This window comes from Mus pahari, chromosome 1 (assembly GCF_900095145.1).
Source record: "Mus pahari chromosome 1, PAHARI_EIJ_v1.1, whole genome shotgun sequence".
Lineage (NCBI taxonomy): Eukaryota > Metazoa > Chordata > Mammalia > Rodentia > Muridae > Mus > Mus pahari.
This window is the reverse complement of record NC_034590.1, coordinates 122266849-122286165: the sequence shown is the minus strand read 5'-3', so window position 1 is coordinate 122286165 and position 19317 is coordinate 122266849. Positions and strand designations below refer to the sequence as shown.

The 19317-nt window shown below is 53.4% G+C and overlaps 1 protein-coding gene across 5 annotated transcripts in view; it reads right to left on the bottom strand.

Moving 5' to 3' along the window:
* The window catches only part of Syt7 (synaptotagmin 7), a 62254-nt gene extending 43571 nt beyond the window's left edge, over positions 1-18683 (bottom strand). For 3 of the 5 annotated variants that reach the window (XM_029535179.1, XM_021195214.2, XM_029535177.1), the window contains exon 1: positions 18344-18502. In XM_029535179.1, coding sequence (XP_029391039.1) covers positions 18344-18374 — 31 coding nt within the window. In that variant the 5' untranslated portion in view covers positions 18375-18502. Of the gene's footprint in view, positions 1-18343 lie in introns of all 5 variants that reach the window. The other 2 variants (XM_029535169.1, XM_021195222.2) reach the window with 1 other exon arrangement.
* Between the last annotated feature and the right edge of the window lie 634 nt (positions 18684-19317).

Sequence of the window (19317 nt, the reverse complement as noted above, 5' to 3'; positions counted from 1 at the left end):
CTTCTTCTTCTTCTTCTTCTTCTTCTTCTTCTTCTTCTTCTTCTTCTTCTTCTTCTTCTTCTCTCTCTCTCTCTCTCTCTCTCTCTCTCTCTCTCCTCTTTCTTTCTTGTATTATTGAGTATTTAAACTTGTTTATTGCTAATTCATATGCAACAATGTTTTCCCTATGTGTGTGTTTTGTTTTGTTTTTTGTTTTGTTTTGTTCTGTTTTTTGCCTGTATGTCTCTGTGAAGGTATCAGATCCCCTGGAACTGGAGCTAGAGTCATGAGTTAGTGTGGTTGCCGGGAACTGAACCCGGGGCCTCTGGAAGAGCAGCCAGTGCTCTTCACTGCTGAACCATCTCTCCAGTCCTCCCATAAGCCTTTCTACGTACTGGAACTATGATAGCTCGCCATTTGGGTGAGCTCTCTCTATGGCGCTCTATAGATCTCTCACAATTAGCTCTCTATATCCTTTCCACGCTGCAAGTACCTGGAGGGCTGAGGCCCCAGATCCATGACCTCTGCAGTGAAACATCCACAGAGATGCTGTGGAGAGAATTACTAAATAAATGCCCGCAACTATCCAGTTCCAGGAAAGACCTCTTCCCTCAGGAAGCCCTCCCCAAGAACAAAGCAGTGGGCGTCTTTCTCCAAGAAGAACTAACTGACATATCTCACTCCTTCTTCTTGGGCATAGACCTGTTTTCCCTTAACCAAGGCAGTGGAGGTAATGCCCTGTCTTCTTGTTGCTCATGTAGCACAGATCATGCTATAGGGGGACTATGGGGTCCACCAGAAATCTATACACAGTCTCCCCTACCAAAATTCACTCACACATGCACCCATAGATGGTGACATGCACACTGTCTGTGCCTACTCCTTCTCATCCTAACCTGGACTGTCCCCTTTCCTGGAGGCTATTCTGGCACCCCCAGCTTGCATGCCGTTAACCTTCTTACCAGGTACTTTCAGTAAGACTTGTTGATAGCATGAGTCAGGTCCACAGCCCCCAGTACTTATTGAAAGCAAATCTCCTTTGGGGAGTGTATGTGAGACAGGGGTTCTCTGTGTAGCTTTGGCTGTCCTAGAACTCAGTAATGTAGACCAGACTGGCCTCGAATTCATAGAGACCCACCTGCTTCTGCCTCTTGAGTTCTGGGATTAAAGGTATGAGCTCACTACACCTGAATGAAAGTAAATCTCTTATGCCCATTTACAGTGAAGGAAACAGAGTCAGAAGGACTCAGAGCCCGCCCCGGAACACACAACAAGAGAGATAAAAGCAGATGGGGCATGAGGTCTTCAGGACCTACGTCCCGTGGCTTTCCTCTTTTCTACTCTAAGGATGCTGTTTCTTAAAACACTCCATGGCTAGAGGGAAGAGAGAGACTGGACACTGGATAAAGAAGTTAGAGGAAGGGCTTGTCCTGGCTAGAGTTTTGTTTGCTTGTTTTTTGTCAACTTGACACACGCTAGAATCATTTAAGAAGAGGGAACCTCAACTGAGAAACGCCCCTACCAGACTGGCCTATGGGCAAGCTTGTGGGGCATTTTCCTAATTAATGATTGATGTCGGAGGTCCCAGGTCACTGAGGTGCTATCCCCTGGGAGGTGAACTTAGTACAAGAAAGCAAGCTGAGAGAGCCATGGAGAGCAAGCCAATAAGCAGTGTCCCTCCATGACTTCTGCCCCTAGGTTCCTGACCTGAGCTTCTGCCCCGACTTCTTTCAATGATGAACTGTGCTATGGACCTGTGAGAAAAAAATAAACCATTTCCTCCCCAAGTTGATCTTGGTCATGGTGGGTTTTTTTGTTTTATTTTCGAGACAGGGTTTCTCTGTATAGACCTGGCTGTCCTGGAACTCACTCTGTAGACCAGGCTGGCCTCAAACTCAGAAATCCACCTGCCTCTGCCTCCCAAGTGCTGGGATTGAAGGTGTGTGCCACCACTGCCTGGCTTTTGTTGTTGTTGTTTTTTTTTTTTTTTTGTTTTAATCACAACAATAGAAACCCTAACTAAGACAGGTCTCCTTCTCAAGAACTGCCCAGAGGGAGCCATAGCTGAGTTTCCTCAGCACTTCAGACATCCTTCTGGCATAGGTTGCCTACAGATCTTCCCCCAGGTGCTGGCCTGATAAAGCACTCTCAGTTGGTAGAGGCTCAGAAGAAGCCCTGAAGAAGCTGGGGCCAGACGCTGGAGCAGGGCGAGCTGGGAGTGGAAAGAACAGAGCAGTCCGAGGACATGGCCAGAGCTCCGTCACCGGTACTGATTAGGGCACAGCCACTATGAGAGAGAGGGGGAGAGGAGAAGGGGGAGGGGGAGGGGAAGAGAGGGGGGCAAGGGGGAGGAAGAGGGAGGGAAGGAGGGAGGGAATGAGCGAGAGTGAGCGCAGAGTACTGGGAGTACTGGGGGTGGTTGGGTCTAGTCTGCCAGCACCTTCCCATCCTGAGCCCACCTCCTCCCACCTGATCCTGCGCTAGGCAGTGCTTCCCTCAGCCCCCAGGATGCCATTCAAGGCAGAAAGCCACGAAAGCTGGAATCAGGGCTTCCCACATAAAGCCCCCCTCCAAATGCATGCTGAGCATATGGAAATTGGGGAGGGGTGGCATTTACAAGTAGACTGAGCCTACCAGCCCAGTGTAGGTGATGTAGACATGGAGAAGGGACGTTTGGGATACTTGTGTCACCTCCCTTCTTCCTCTAACCCAATACACACCAGAAAGCCAAGATGTGGTGAGAAAGGAAGACAGAACAACTGAGCCAAACCCTGAAGCCCAAGCAGGCAGGCAAAGCCCTGCTGTTTGGCATTCATTTATGTCTTCTCTTCACTCTGAAACTCCTTCTTCCAGGTCATCCACCTTGGAGCCTGGCAGCTCTCTCCTTGCAAGTGGAAGAGAAAACGAGATGGGCGGGAGAAAAGGAAAAGGGAAAGGAAGGGAAAGAGCCCAGCATACCTTTCCAAGGAAAGCTGGCTCTTGCCCTCCCCCCTCCCCTCCAGGACATCCTCCCTGAGTGTCCTTCAGGAAGCCCACAACACCTGGGGACTCACCTCGGGCAAGAACAAGAGAAAGCCTGAGGGGAATTGTTTTGGAAAGTTACAAGTAACTGAAAATAGGGGCTTAACACAAGCAAGCCTTCTCAACCTTGACTGTAATAAAAACAGATAATGCGTGAGTGAGCTAGGGCGAGCATGCTGGCAGGGGCCGCAGAGGCCAGCTGCATGCAGACAGTTTAGAATTCAGAAGAGGTGCCAAGTGAGTAAACAGCGAATGAAGGATTATCCGGATGGGCCAGGAGCCGGTCCAGCAAGAACTAGATAGGGACATGTCAGGATGCGCAACACTCAGACTCCTCCGCAGGGGGTGAGGCCCGCAGGGCAAGCTACAGGGTCTTATCCACACCTTCCCTATTTCTGCTCTCTCTTCCGGCAGACATCATCATGGCCTGGGGAATAACGGCTCACATTTGTACTGTGTGGAACAGTTTGTGAAGTGCTGGACAGTTTACCGAAGGTTTCACATCCATTACCGCACTTAATGGAGGTCAGGAGGGCATCCCCTGTCCAGTAACCTCCTCCCCACACCACAGCCATCCTCACCTCCCACAATTCCTGGCTTAGGGAGGCCTGGAATTGCTGAGTGCTGGCCTTCAGCCTCAAAAGAATGGGAGGGGAGACAGGCCATCTGCAGATCACAAAGATCTGCCGAGGCCAGAAGCCACCGGGATCAAGGCCATTCAGGATGGACAGGTTCAAGTGTCAGATCTCTGCAGGGTATCTAGCCAAGTGATCCGGGAACCTGCTGCTCTCCCTGCCCACCTTGTTCCCAAAGCTGATGAGCTGCCTGGGTAGCCATGAAAACGATCACATCCATCAGACAGCAGGAACCCAAGAAAGGAGGAGCTCACAGGAAGGGCCTCTCCAGCAGGAGTGTGGAGCGGGGGCAGGATCAGGGATGTGTGATGATTAAGTACAAGCCTTGACCACTAGTTACTCCTATGAATAATGCATTGTTGTGCCTTGGCCTAAATCAGCATCTTATTGTTATTAATAATACACGGCAGCACAGAGGCAGGGGTTGGAATGCTACATTGTATCTCATTGGAGGATCTCAGAGCACTGCACAGTTCTTCAGTACTGATGACTCAATTCTACCTCCCCAGGCTATAGGCTTCGTTATGGGCCAGGAAGGGCACCTGTCCTCTCTGACTCCCTCCCACCTGAGGCTTGGAGCCACGAAGGCCACAGGAGAGAGGACTCATCCATCCTGAATTTCAAGTCCTCAGCCAGGGTTTTGGATGGGGGAGGGGAGTACACTTAATCTTTGCCAGCTCAAGGGCTCTTGAAGAAGCAACGTTACATGAAGCACCTTCCAGAGATGTTTAAGAAGGAAAGAGGTAGCTAGAGAGGGACTCCACACTGCTGGGGATCTGAATCCAGCTCTACTACGCATCAGCTGTGTGACCTTGGGCTACTCACTCACCTCTCTGTTCTCAGCCTTGTCGCTAGAACTTAGGGTGTCTGAGATTCCCTAGTGTGTTATTTCACTATATTACAAGATATCGGTCACAGGGTTAGTGATTGGAGGACTGAGTGACTGGGTGCCTTGGTGCTGCCCTTGGTACTGAACCAGATGGAGCCCGGGTATCCCTGTCCTTGGTGCTGAACACTCCTCTGTCTCAGAACTGTGACCTCTTCTACACCGCCCCTCTGATTGTTCCTATAGAGGAAGACTCAAGAGATTGGAACCTTCTCACAATTACAGTGCTGTAGCTTTCTCTTTGTCAGTTCCTTCCTGACCAGACCCCAGCTGAAGCCATGAGAACATCTCCAGAACTCCTTTTCTTTAGATGGTGTGGTCCCATCAAGTCACAAGTCTCTCCTCCGCTAATAAAAAAGACCACACCCACTTCCCATCTAGGGCAGTCTGCCACACTGCCTCCTGGTGGCAGTCTTGGAACCTGCACTCAGAGCAGGAGCACAGAAGGTCCCCAGTGGTGGTGCAGGGTGCACAGGGAAGAAAAGGCAGACGGCCTGGCCCCCGCCGCCCCCTCACCACTCCCAGGGCAATCTGGCACGCTGAGCTTGCATCATTGCCCAACATATGCACGCTCCATCTCGTCTGTCCTTGTCTTGGTCTGGTTAGATGCCACGCTGCCCTGGTCACAATGCAGACTGAACTCAGATGACCAAACTGCACCAAGCAAAACTTGCTATTTCCTCCTCTAGGTGGTGTTGACTTGACAAACATCAACCTTTCCTCCCACTACTTGGCCAGAAAATGCCTATAATTTGCTTCCCTCGGGGCAGAGGCTCCTCACCTCACAGCCCCCTGAAGGAGAAGCTTCTCCCAGCCCTTCCCTAGACTAAAGTGAGGAGCTGGGGGAGGCCAGAACCACAAGACACGCCTAGTCTACAGGTGGGAGGCTCTTTATGCAGTCGCTGTGTTTGGTGACTCTGAATAGTTTGACGTTAGCCTGGCTGCCGGAAGAAATTCCCCCAATCACCCAAAACCAAAAGCAGGGATGGGAGCTGGGGGCACACCAGAGTGCTTGCTTAATGTGCGCCGGGTCCTAGATCTGGTTCCCAGCACATCATAAATGAGGGATAATGGTTCACACCTGTAATTTGGCATTCAGGATGTGGAGGCTGGAGGATCAGGATACCAGTTTGGGGAAACCTGAAACCCTACTTCAGAATGAACCAACCAAGCGAAGCAGATGAAGCCACCATGGACAACACTGAGCCACAGCTTCTCTTAATTCAGGGAAGGAGTGAAGTCAATTTACTTTAATTACAGTAAAGCTATCTAGTACCATTCATTGAGCACTTATTATATGCTAAGCACCGTACTAAGAGCTCTGCAAACATCACATCCTCTAGCCTTACAAACACTCGAGGGAGGAAAGCATCGCGTTCAGCCTCCTGTATGTGAAGAAAGTGGGGCTGAAAGAGCTAGAGCAATCCCCTGAGGTGCTGCCACTGGTGGACAAGAGCCCTGTCATGGGAAACCTGATCTGTCCACCCTTACACAATCAGCTATCTCCCAACGTTCCAGAGGCCTCACTATCCTTTGGGTATCTGCAGGACCACCCTCCTCGAGCCCCACCCTGGCCTCAGCTGAGAGCCACATAGACACGGGTGAGACAGTAACACTTTGCACTCTGCAGTATGTGTAGCCTTACTAAGTGTTGTCATAGCCACTGACTAAACTGAGCCTCATGACACTGAGGACAGGGGGCCGGCAGGAATGACCTGGTTTTGACTTTACAGGGGTCAATGCTAATGCTCAAATGAATGAGTAGCTTGCCTTAGGTCACATTTTTAGTCAGAACTCAGTTGAGGGTGGCGAGCCTGCTAGCTCAGTGCTTGCTTCGCTTTTGGAGGCCCTGACCTGGGCTGCTTTCCCTCTCCCTGCTCCCCAGGGGCCACCAGCTGGCTCAGCTTTAAGTTGGAGTCTTGGAGTCTCATTCTAAATGGTTTTTTTTCTTCCAGGCAATTACCTCCTGCTAATTAGGAAGTGTGGTTGCCAGTCCCAGGGCCCTGGGCTGACCCCTTTCTCAACCCACAGGGATGAGGGTGTGTGGAGGGAGGGAGTGGCGGCACTAGTCACGACAACTTCCTGGGTCGGGGCCGGTCGGGGCAGTGGGGGCAATGGAGGGTCAAGTTGTTTCAAGGACAAGTAAGAAGGGAAGGGAAGATGGTAGTAGCTAGGAGCAGGGCCCCTGAATGGCTGTGAGTCAGGAGACCAGAAGCCAGAAGCAGCCTAGACGCACCCATGCAGAGTAATAGAGACCTGTGCAGCTGAAGGGGTCAAGCTATCTGGAGATACAAGGAAAGGAAGAGAAGAGATGGGACAAAGGAAGGAAAGAAGAAGGGAAGAATCTAAGGAACAGACATAGACACAGATGTCTTTCCCTTCTTCAGAGAGGAAAAAGAAGTCACCCCATAAAATAACCAAGATTACAAAAGAAGATGGCAGAGGGAGTCACCAGGAGACTCCAAGAGGGAGAAGGAGAGTAGGAGGGAAAGAAAGAGAAGCCACTGGAAGAAAACCCCAGAGGACTGGAAAATAGGGGAGGCTGGCTTGGAGTGGCAGCTCCCAGAGCCCTAAGAAGGGCTACCTCTACATCATTGTCCTTGAGCCTCCTCCATGTCAGTACGCAGCCAGCTGGACCTGTGCACCCTCCTACTCAGCCACAGGTGTGGGTAGGCATGATGACGGTCCACCATGACAGCTAGCGCCTGCCCCAGATGTTCCACATTATGGGGACAGCCAGCTGATTTTCCTCCAATGCTAACTTGTAGCTCCTTCCAGTGGGCTGAGCCAGGGGACCCTCCAGGTCACAGTAATGTGACTGGAGCAGATGGGGCTGTGTGCTCCAGTCTATCTGTGTCTCAACAGCAGGGTCAAAGCACAAAGAGGTTGTGTTTGGCCAAGTTCAAGCAGAAAGTGGGAGAGGAAGGGGGTCACAGAGGACTCAAGCACTAAGTCCCCATGGGGGAATTCCATCCCCTGCAGGGCAGCAACAGCAGATGAATATAGATCTTGGCTGTCAGCAAGTCAGACCTTGATCAAATCCCTGTGGCATGTGGTGTAAGGGAGCAAGGGTGGCCAAGGGATTGAAAGAGAAGTCAAAAAAGGAGGGGTTGAGTAGAAAGGTTCTGCACGGGCAACAATGGCAGCTAACATTGTTGAGGACGTACGAGGCAGGGTATGTCACGTGCTTAACATGTGATGTGTGGGCTCCCATTTGATCCCCATGACAACCCTATCACCCTATTACAGTGAAGAAACTGAGATTCAGAAGGGCTACTAGTGAAATAGTTCCAACTTGGTGGCCAGCCAGTCATCGTGAGGCCACTAGCCAGAGACCCCTTTATTGTGGCACTGAGTTCCCAGTTCTGAAAATCCAGGCCCAAAATGCCACCGGGACTGCAGTTTTTCTTGCTGCATAAAAGTGAGCAGGATCATGAGGTCCCACACTTTAACAAGTCCCCCTTTAGGCACTGTGGCCTAGGTTCTAGTCTTAGCTCAGCCACTCACGTACTGTGTGACTTCAGAAAGATCATTTGCCCTCTCTGAGTCTTGCGGCTCTCACCTGTAACATCTAAGAGTAGGGGCCAGATAACAGTGACAGCTCATGCATGCATGGTTTACTCACTGAGGAGCCCCCTGAGGCAGCACTGAGATCTCCATTTCACACACAGGAATGGAAGCACTGCAAGGTTAAGGTCACAAAGCGAATCAGTGCACAGCAGATCTGGGGTGTGAACCCCATTACTTGTATGTATGTGTGTGCAGGTGCCTACATGTATGCCAGATGTCGTATATGTGCGTATGGGCAGGCACACACACACACACACACACACACACACACACACACACTAATTTGCATGTACACATGTGGAGACCAGAGAACAATCATGGGTGTTTTTCCTTAGGAGCGGTTCACCTTGGTTCTTATTTTATGTTTATTAGATCTTTGTTTTCAGCCGGGCGTGATGGCAAACACCTTTAATCCCAGCACTCGGGAGGTGGAGGCAGGTGGATTTCTGAGTTCGAGGCCAGCCTGGTCTACAAAGTGAGTTCCAGGACAGCCAGGGCTACACAGAGGAAACCCTGTCTCGAAAAACCAAAAAAAAAAAAAAAAAAAAAAAAAAAAAAAATCTTTGTTCTTTTTCTTTTATTTGGGTACATGCAGGTACCAGAGCACGCATGTGGAGGTCAGAGGACAGCTTGCCGTGGCTTTGCTCTGCTCCCATCGTGTGAGTCTGGGGGTGAGCACAGACTTGGTGGCAGATGCCCTTACCCACTCCTTGGTTTTGTTGTTGTTGTTTGGGGGCTTTTTCTTCTTTCCTTTCTTTCCTTATTTGAATCGGGGTCTCTCACTGTTCTAGAGCTAAGATGACAAGGATGTCCCACTGTGCCAGGATTTTGTTTTAAAATGTATATCTGGGGAATTGAACTCAGGTCCTCATGCTTTCATGGCAAGCCCGTTACTAACTGAGCCATCTATCTAGCCCAGAATCTCACTAGTTTGGATCTAGCATCCCCATGTCCGCCTGACACTGCATATTCTTGGTTGTTTCCTTCCCTTTCCTTCCTTACCTACCTGTTCACCTGTTCTTAATCAGTATGTGCCTAGAATAGTCATGCTGGGTCACACATGCCCACACATATTCCAGCACCAAGATGAGGCCAACTCTAGTATGCACTTATGCATACACACACACACACACACACACACACACACACACACACCCCTCTGGGTTCTGGTTGGTTTGTGGAGACCTCGTGTCATGCTGCACTGCATAGCCATGTGGTAGTGACGTGGGCCACCACACCCTCTCTCCTCTGCTTCCCTCTAGTGCCTGGGTGGCTGGCTCACCACGTCACACACCTGCTGGCACCCCCATCCCCACTGCCTTCCTCACGCCTCTCCTCTAACAGAAGCAGGCACCTTCTCCAGGAAGGAAGCAGGCTCAGGCACAGCCTGGCTCCCACAGCCTCAAGATGCCAGCCAACTCGGGGGTGGAAAGGGAGAGAAAGAGGCATCAGCATGAGGCTCTGGGGGCCTTTGGGCCTATGGTTCCTACCAAGGACCAAGCCTTCCTTCAGTTCTAGCTGTCATAACTCAGCTCTCACAACCCTAGGGATGCCAGCCCCACCTTAGTCATTTCCACAAATAAGACAGATGGGGGATATGGGAACAGAGGGTCTAGCCCTCACTCCCAAGCAGGACTATGGTACCACTAGGGCTCTCGGCTGAGTTTTAACTGCACCCCTCCACCCCATCCCTGGTCCCTACGCTCTCTCCTCCCCCTGCCCAAACATCTCAGAGTTCTGGGTATTTTTAGGCCTCAGCTGACAGGCTGTGAAATCGCTCCCTTCGCACCTCCCCAACCAGGCGGGGGCTGGAGAGGGAGGAATGAGGTTGGGGAGGGCCACACAGACAATTCATTGGGCTCCTCCCAAGCTGGCAGGTGCCAAGCAGGGTGTGAGGGGCTCCTCCTCTTTCCCCCAGATCTTCTGGCAAGAGGATCTTTCCACATTGCCTGCAGAAGAATGGAAAAGAAAGGATCTCTACTCCATTCAGGGACAGGAGAATAAAGGGTTTATAGGGACAGCCCTAAGCACTAAGGAAGATGCTGGGGACACCCTGAGTCCAGCTCTGCAGCCAAAGGGACTCTAAGCACTCCCTTCTGAGAGATGGGCTGAGAGACAGGCTGGCCGGGATCCTAGTAGGATAAGGAAAGTGTTAGGTAGCGTATCTCAGTGGTTACCACTCAGCCTGTGGAGTAAGAATGACTCAAATTCTTTATCCTGCTTTGTGGGATGACCCAGACAAGATCCTCTAGCTTTCTGGTCCTCAGCTTCCCCACCTATACAACCTAGGCTAGCTGTGAAGTTTAGATTAAAAAGCAAGGTGGTATACACTCACACTCCCTCATGCATATATATGCATGCACACACACTTATATGTATGTATGCGCATATGGACTCAAATGCCAACATGTGTGTCTGCTACCAAAATCTCAGTGTAAGTCTATTTGCCCTGGGATGTCTGCACCCAAGGGAAATAAGAAGATATATTTATACCCTGCTGGAAATGGACCCCTATGCCAGGGGTTCTGGCCATGGAAATGGGGGGGGGGTGCCCTGCCTAGCTGTCATGGAGACAGTTTAGTGCTGTTGGTACTCTGGAGCCCAGACCTGGAGGCTTGAGTGAGTTTTGTGGTCCTGTTATGGCCTGTCCCTGATACCCAAAGTGGGCATGGGATGCAGACCAAGTAATAGGGGCCCTGTAACTAGTACTCCCCTTGGCTCCCCACCCATCTCTGAGAGAAGGCTTTTTCTAATGACCCCAGTGCTAGAATGCCTTCTCAGGGTCTTTACTAATGCCCATCCAGACTGGCTGGCATCTAAATACCCACACCCACCACAGATTTGCTAAGGTCAGAGCCTGGGTTAACCTGGCTTTGGGCTCGACCATGTTTAGGTGAGAGAATGTGGCAGAAGGACAGAGACAGAGATGGGCAGGTATGTCTCCTGATGAGACTCTAACTCCATTACCAGCTTGCTGCTAAGCTCCCCATCCCTCACACTACCACACTGTTAACAGTTCTTTACAGACATCTGTTCGAAGAGCTTCCATTACCTTACAAAAACAAAAGCGGGGCCATGACTTGGTAGAATTTTTGCCTGCCATGAATCCTCAGCACTTCATAATCTAGATGTGGTGGTATAAACCTACAATTCCAGCACTTGGGAGGTAGAGGCAAGAGAACTAGGAGTCCAAGGTCCTCTTGGGCTATGGTAGAAATTCCAAGCCAGTCTGGAATACATGAGACTCAGTTGCTCCCCGTGTCAATAGCCCAGGCCTAATTGATCTTCCCAAGCCTCACTCCAGGCTACTATTCCTTAGGGTCCCCCTTCCAGCCACGTTTGGGCACTGGCCAAGCTCTCTCAGGCCCCTGTGCCTTTGTACATTGCCAAATGCCTGACCTGTGCTTCTTCCTACATACAGCAAGCTCTTATTTGGTCTTCAAGACCCAAAGCTCTTGGATCCTGCTGCACGCCTAGAATCCTAAATTGACTTCTAATCGCAAGTCCTTGCCAGGGTATGCTGATGATGGACGTGTAATATGTTTAGAAGAGTGCGTGTCATGCAGTGAGCACTCTGCAAATCCATGCTACGTTGACAGCTACTCCCCATGGCCTCCGTGAAATCCTTCCCAACTCTTTCACTAAGGCAGTAGCAGGCTTGTCCTTCCCAGAGCTTCCAGAACCCCCGTCCCACACATCAATCTCTCAGTACGGGGTAATGTTGCTAACAGCTGCCCGTCCGCATCACGAGTGTTTACTACGTGCGAAGCTCTGAGATGACTACTCTTCTTGCCTCATCTCTCCTCATCTTCCAGTCACCCAAGAAAGAAAGAACCATCATTATGTCCATTTCACAGAGGAGGAAACTGAGACGGCAGAGGAAAAATAAGACAGCAACAACTACCTCTGCAGGAATGCACCTAGACAGCAGGTAGGCCTAGGGCCCTGGCTTAAGCCAGTCATCCGTAGCGGCATACACATAAGGCACCTAGCATATACTAAGTACTCCACAAATAAGACTTACTACTAGAGTGCTTCCGCTACTATTAGTGGTGGGAAGGTGTTGGGAGAGCCGAGAAGGAATCCTTAAGTAACATTACACCCTCCTCCACTCTGGGAGGAAGAAACCAGGGGCTCAGAGGGGTCCTGGGTCTGCTACATGTGGGGTTGTAAAGTGGTAGACAGGGAACCCTAATAGCACGGGGCCTAAAGACCCCAGTGGATGTTTTGATGAGCAACTCCTCTAGGGGGCTCTGGTGTACTCAGATTGGGCAAGCAGGACAGGGCCTGCTTTGGGCTGGCCAAGTCAGCCACAGCTCTCTGGCCCTGCTGACACTATCCGATAGTAATGAGACGGATCCAATTTGTATCCAGAGCCCCACCGGGAGCAGCTGCCGCGGCAGGGTTTGAAGTAATTTAATTGGACACATTAGCCACACAGCTCTCTCCTCTACTCCCCTGTTTGGGGCTTCATGCAGACACCCCTTTCACACTTACCCAACCCTGGGAGGGTGTAGGCACACACACCATCAACCAGTTAGGACAGACTCATTGGCACCCCTCTTCTCTTTTTTTCTGGGGTTCCTGGAGGCACAGGAACCAGAGGCCCCTTTCTGCTGATGCAAACCATAGCTCTGGAAGCCTCCTGAAGCTGAAACTCAGACCCTCCCTCCTGCCTCCTCCAGTGGGAAGAACAGGGTCACCCCTTTCTCTCCACTGAGCAGCCCCAGAGGCCCTCATTCTCCTGAACTCCAAGGACATTGAAGGAGCAGGGCCAGCAGCACAGCCTACTCTGACAACACCTTGGTTCTGTCACTATCAGGGTAACTATTGATACAGGGGATAGTCCTTCTCTTGGGGCCTGGGAGAGGGGTGCAAACACACATGCACAGAATCAGACAGTCACCAAAATACAGATGAACTCAGTTTATCCCAGCTACACGCATACACAACATATACCACACACACACACACACACATACCACATACACACACCACACACAGACACACACACAAACATACCAGACACACACACACCACACACAGACACACACACATACACCACACACAGACACAGACACACACACACCACACACACACACATACAAACACAGACTCACACACACACACACACACACACACACACACACACACACACACACACACAGCATCATGGTAATCTTGTCTCCATATACAGAACACCCTCACAACCCATCCCATGTTCACATTCATGCCTGCTTACAACCAAGGTGAGGCTCTGATCTCTGAAGATGGAAGCCAAGTTGGCAGGTTGAGGGTGTGGCAGAGGGTAGGCAGGATCCCTAGAGAGTCCCTACCCTGTCAAGCTGAGTACAGGGCCAGGGGAGGGGCCCTCCCAGGAGCTTTCCTTTACGGCTCCCTATGTACCTCAAAGCACCTTGCTATGAATACACTCATTAGCTGCTGTTTACAGCGGGCAGGGCACTCGCCAAAGGAGCGCAGCTATTACGGCCAGCCAGCTGCTGCCCGCACACGCACACGCACGCACGTACGTAGGTACACACACAGCCACCAAGCTTCTGCCAGTACCCCAGATTCCCCTCCCCCTTCACTGGAGCCCCACATGTTCTCTCACGTGGATATACCAATTCCCCGAACATCCCAGCCCACCATATGACTCTGTTGCAGGCCCAACCATCCCAGGTGACACACCTTTCCCTAGGGCCCCTTCCAGGTAGAACCTGCCCAGCCTTCCCCAGCAGCCACTGAGCCAGCCCACCTTCCTATCAAGGGTTGGGAATGCAGGCATAGATGCTGGGCGCTCTCCAGTCCCTTCCACAGGTCTCATTCTGTCTGCCAACTCTGCTCCAACCCTTGGGGAATTCTGCTGGGTGAGACAAAGTCTGGCCCTCCAGAGGCAAGTTGGACAAAGCCCAGCAGGGCTACCCCCTGCTGCCTGTAGGTCAGCACCTCCATGTCCATAGAACTGGCACGATTCGCTTGGCACCACTGGCTGGGGTTCCCTGGCAAGGGAGAAGGGTACCCAGGCTTAGCCTGGCACAGACTGGCTCCGGCACCTGGCCAGAGCAGTGACCGCCTTGATGGAGAAAGCTGACCTCATTGACCGTGAGTGCCACCTGTGGGCACTGGCCATGGAATGGGGGGGGGGGACACAGAGATGTCTGTGCCCACCTGGGATATCTCAGTGTCTCTGAGGAGGCCATGGAACCAGCTCCTCCTCCTCCATTCAGGACTGAGCCTCCTAGCCAGCACATGGGCCCCTCACCAGCCATTCCCCTGTTGTTCTAGGCCTGATTCCCCTGGGGGAAGCAGTTATTGAAAACGGTCCATCAGATTCAATAAGGATTCAAAGTCCCTGGGAGAATAGGTGGTGGGTGGAGAGTGGGGGTGGGTGGGAGGGGACCACACGCTCCTTCTCTGTCCTTTCCCATGACATGCTTCAATATCTGGGCTGGAGGGCCCTTACTCTGTTGCCCTTGGAGTTTGTGGGGTCAGCTAGGGCCAGGATCGGCTGACCAAAAACTTCTCTTTGTTTACTTGATGCCCACCTGTTCCCCTGCCTTTTAGCCTTTCCCATAACCCCTACCACCTATCATAAGCTGGCCCAACACCATGATCCAACCTTCTGTAGCATCTTACCATCAAAGAAGGTCTTCAGGGCCATCTCTTTTCTCAATCCTTTATGTCCTTAAGCACCTAGCCTGATGGTCAAGTTGTCTCTACAAGGCCATGGAACACCACAGAGCAGTTGGTGATAGGCCTGTCTCCACAACAACTCTACAGCTTAGAAGGGCCCCTATATACCAACCCAATGATAGACCTGCTCGGCCTCAGACCCTGCCATACTTGTTGGGGGAACCAGGTGCTCTGATGTCCTAACCTCTGCCCCAAGCCCAGGACACAGGCATTACAGCAAACGAGGCCTGTTCAGATGGGGTCACCTAGGGGAGAAATGTCCTTTGGAGAGCAGTTGTCAGGGAAATTGTGGGACAGTCTGGTTTTGTTGGATTTCCACACCCAGCCTTAGCCCTGGCCCCATCTGTGGGCCTTATACCATAAATTTAATCTGTTCTTTCATCCCTAACTCCAGCTTCACACTAACCCCTTCATTAGACTCTGTCCTTAACTGTGCCCAGGGAGTTGATAGTTGATTTAGACAGTAATTACCTTGACATACCAAGGACGTGTGTGTGTGTGTGTGTGTGTGTGTGTGTGTGTGTGTGTGTGTGTGTACGCGCCCTTCACCCCTAGGGAATGACCTGCCTGGCAGAGTGTCTGCAGGGGACAGAATCCACTAACAGGTGGGACAAATGAAGGCTTCAGGCACTGCTGTCCAGCGGGACTAACAAAGTCCCAGAAGGCCCAGTAACTGAGTAGGAAACCCTGGGGACCTGACCTCTCTCTCCCAGCCCTTCTCTTTGGCCTTGCTCACTAGCTCACTGCAAGGTCACCTCTCCCTCCCTCCTCCTTCCCACTGCTGTCCTGCCTGTCCTGCCTGCCCACTGCAACGCTGACCCCTGCAGGCCTGTTGAGGCCCTGCCCAGCCTGGGACAGGCAGTCAGAGAGACTAAGGGAGGCAGACCAGACCAGCTTTGGGATGCAGAAGATGAAGGTTGGGAGGGAGAGGATAGAGGAGGCTGCAGGTACGGGGTGGGGGGCTGGGCAGCCTGGAACAGGAGCTCATGGGTATACATGGGAAAGACCAGGTCTGCATTTTCCACCTGGCTCCTGGCTTCTGTTCTCGTCTGCCACCTCTTCTTTATAATAACAGGAGTAACAACGCCTAGGGGCCAGGGATCAGGTGGAGAGAGAATAGCAGCTGTCAGGTAAAGTCTTGGTCTTAGGATGAGCCCAGTGGGGACTTGCAGAGGGAGTGAGGACAGAGAGAGAGAGAGCCCTCTGGCACTGGTTCAGGGCAGGAGAAGCAGAAGAGGGTATCTTTTTTTTTCTTTTTTGTAATAAAGCAACAGTGGGCCACAGGTGTCTCTGAGCGGGGTAGATGAGGAGATCAGGCTGTAAGAGGTACTGGTTCCTGTGGGACCAGAGGGGAGATGAGGGACTGGTCTGAGTCTCAGGGGAATTCATTTGCATATCTCGACTCCTACCTGGTGCCAAGCATGGGAGGGGACATAGATAGGGCCCTAGCTGTGGATAGCAGAGTCTGGGAGACCTTGAGTAAGTTGCTAGGAATGGGATTCTGACATGGAACTATAGGGATCCTAAGGAGTGGATGGTAATACTAACAGGCACAGCAGACCCCAGAGGTGCCAGAGGATCAGGATTCAAACATACCCCACTCCATCCAACCTATTTTTGGTTCCACCAGTCCAATGCCCACACCAGAGAGAGAGAGAGAGAGAGAGAGAGAGAGAGAGAGAGAGAGAGAGAGAGAGAGAAACCTCGCCAGCTTCCTTCACAGTCAGAAACACTCTTGCCACAGGCATGGGTGGGCCCTGCGGTTTCAAGGGACAAGATGGGCAAGCAGGAAAGAGAAGGGGGGGGGGCTGCCGGCCTGTCAGAAGCAGCTATGGAATCCAGGCCCTTTGCCCGAAAGATGCTAAGCACATCAAGTTGGTCTCTGTGGAGACGGCAGAGGTGCTTGGAGGAGTGGTACATCATGATGCCAAAGTATTAGAAGGAGAGGAGTGGGTGGGTGAGGGCATGGCCCGGGGCCAGGGACCTAATCGCAATGGAGACTGTCCCCACTGAACCCCCTCCCACCCTCACTCCTGGGCTGGACTTTGAACTCAGGGGACTAGAATGAAGCAAGCAAGCAAGAGGATGCCCCTATCTCTCTCCCTGGGGAGAAATGTCAAGCTAGGTGACCTGTTCAGATAGATGATGAAAGGGCCCCTCAAAGGTAATGTCCCTTTAGCCCACACCTAGAGGACATTTAGAGAAGGGCGTGAAGTGCCACAGGAGACTGAGTCTCAGAGCCGAGCGCTGACTGAATACAGGGTCCGGCCCCCAGGAGGTCAACCTCAGTGGACTTGGAATGTCCCTCGGAAGAAAACAGCAAGTGTGGAATGGGCATAAATGGGCAAAGACAGTGTCCGACAGCTTCCCATGCAGAGCTTCAAGGACTTGAGTCCCCTACTGTGGAGGGTTTCGGCTTGGCCTTCTTCACAGCGCCTGCCTCCCCCAGAGACCCTTGTAGGGGGAAACCCAGAGAGTCTTGTAGGAGTCGGTCTTAGACTGGAGCTTTTAGCCTTGGAGAGCAGCCCAGAAACAGACCCCGGGAGGGCAGGAGGCATGAACTAGCAGAAGTGGGGGTAGGGGGTTCTGCTGGGTCTAGAGGAGTATCCCAGGTGGGAGCTGGAACTGAGCCTGGACAGGAGCTGAGGGAGACCTGTCTACAGGTGGGCATTGCGTGGGGGAGGCGGCAGGAGGCAAGGAGGAAATGGCAGAGCAATTTCCAGAGGAAGGAGGAGAGATTCCTGGCTTAGGCTCCAAGGATGCTAGATGGATGCTAAGCCGACAGTGGGCTTGCAGGCCACTCCCTTTCAGAAAGGCAAAGAGGTGCGGCCCCCTTCCCCCCTTCCCTGATAGGACTGGAGTGAGTTTGGTATTCTTTGCGTCCCCCTCCCCAAGCTTAGGAGAACACTGTCCGCCGCCCCCATTGTCATTCACTGCTGCGCTTTCTCTTCAGGTACCCCTGCCTCCCCCTTCACCGCTCCTGCGGTTCCCCACCTCCCAGAAGCCTCTATCCCCCGCCGCTGCACCAGATTCCCACTTGCCCCCTGGAGCCCTCTCAATTCACAGTTGGCACCGCAGATGACACTCCGCTCCTCTGTGCCCACATCTTGGCCCAAAGCTGCCAGGGTCTTCTTTGCCCTGAGGTCCCCCAACACTGACATCCCCGAGGCAGTGGTGCTGGGGAGCAGGGGGTACCTCTGAGGGCACTGCCCGGCTCCCACGGGGACAGCAGCTCCTCGCTCCGCCACACACGTTGTCCTTGGGCTTCTGGGGGTGGGGGGGAGGTCTTTGTGGGGACACTGCGAAGTCGGCCCGGGCATCCAGCCTACCAATGTCCCGACTGCGGGGTTTGAATCAGAGTCTCTGCCACTAGAACCCACGCCCCCGGGGCACAGATGACCCTCGTAGAAAGGGGTGCAATTCGTGCGGCTCCAGCCGACAGCAGCCCCAGGTTGGGGCTCCGAGACGGCGCCCAGGCGCTGCAGCCGTCCTACCCGCCGGTGCGGGGCGCCCCAGCCCGTGCGGGGTGCCCCAGCCCTCGCGGGGCCGCGCTTACCTGGGCTGGCCGCCTCCGGGTCCCGGTACATGGTCCCCTTCGTCGCCGGCTCCCTCCGGGCTCCTCAGAGCCGCCTGCGGCCGCGCGCTTCTCTGCCGCCGCTGCAGGGCATGGGGCCGGGCGACCCCCGGGGGCGGGTCCGAGGGCGGGGGCCGCGCGGGCTGCACGGAGCCGCGGAGCCGGGGAGCGGGGGCCGCCCGCCAGCCCTCCGGGCCGCCCGCGGAGCACGCTGCCGCCGCCGCCGAGCTGCGCGGAGCCTCCTCCCTCTGGCCTGCGCGCCGCGTGTGCGCGCCGGAGCGTGTGTGAGTGTGTACGAGACGGGGTGTGTGTGTGTGTGTGTGTGTGTGTGGGTATGTGTGTGTATGTATGTGTGTGCGTGCGTGTGTGAGTGAGTGTGTGTGTATGTGTGTGTATGTGTGTGTGTGTGTGTATGAGAGAGCGAGAGAGAGAGAGAGAGCGAGAGAGAGAGAGAGAGAGCGAGAGAGAGAGAGAGAGAGCGAGAGAGTGTGTGCGCGCCCGGGGCACCGCCGGCGCCGCCCGCCCGCCTTGGAGCGCCACGGCCACTGCCGCTGCTGCGCCCACTGCTGGCCGCACACTGCACTGCAGCCCTAGACTGGCCGCCGCCGCCCGGAGCCGCCCCGAGGGCACGGCCGCCGCCCCGAGCACCCCAGGCGCTCACGAGGCCCCGCCTGGAAGGACGGCGGGGCTCCACAGCTATGCTCGTCTAGGCTGCGGAAGACGTGATCCATTCGGCCCGCGCACCACGGGTGGCGGTGGTCTCGCACGCCACAGGGTCGCCCAGCTGGCCACCTCCTCCGAGGTGCCCTCTGACTCCGCTCCGAAAGGCGTGGAGATCCATCCCAGGTTTTCCGCTCGGTGGCCACTCGAGGGCGTTAGCTCTGGACACGGAACAGCGGAGGGCCAGGGAAGAAGGGTTGGTGGGTATCAAAACCAGGAGTGGAGTATGTTGCCCG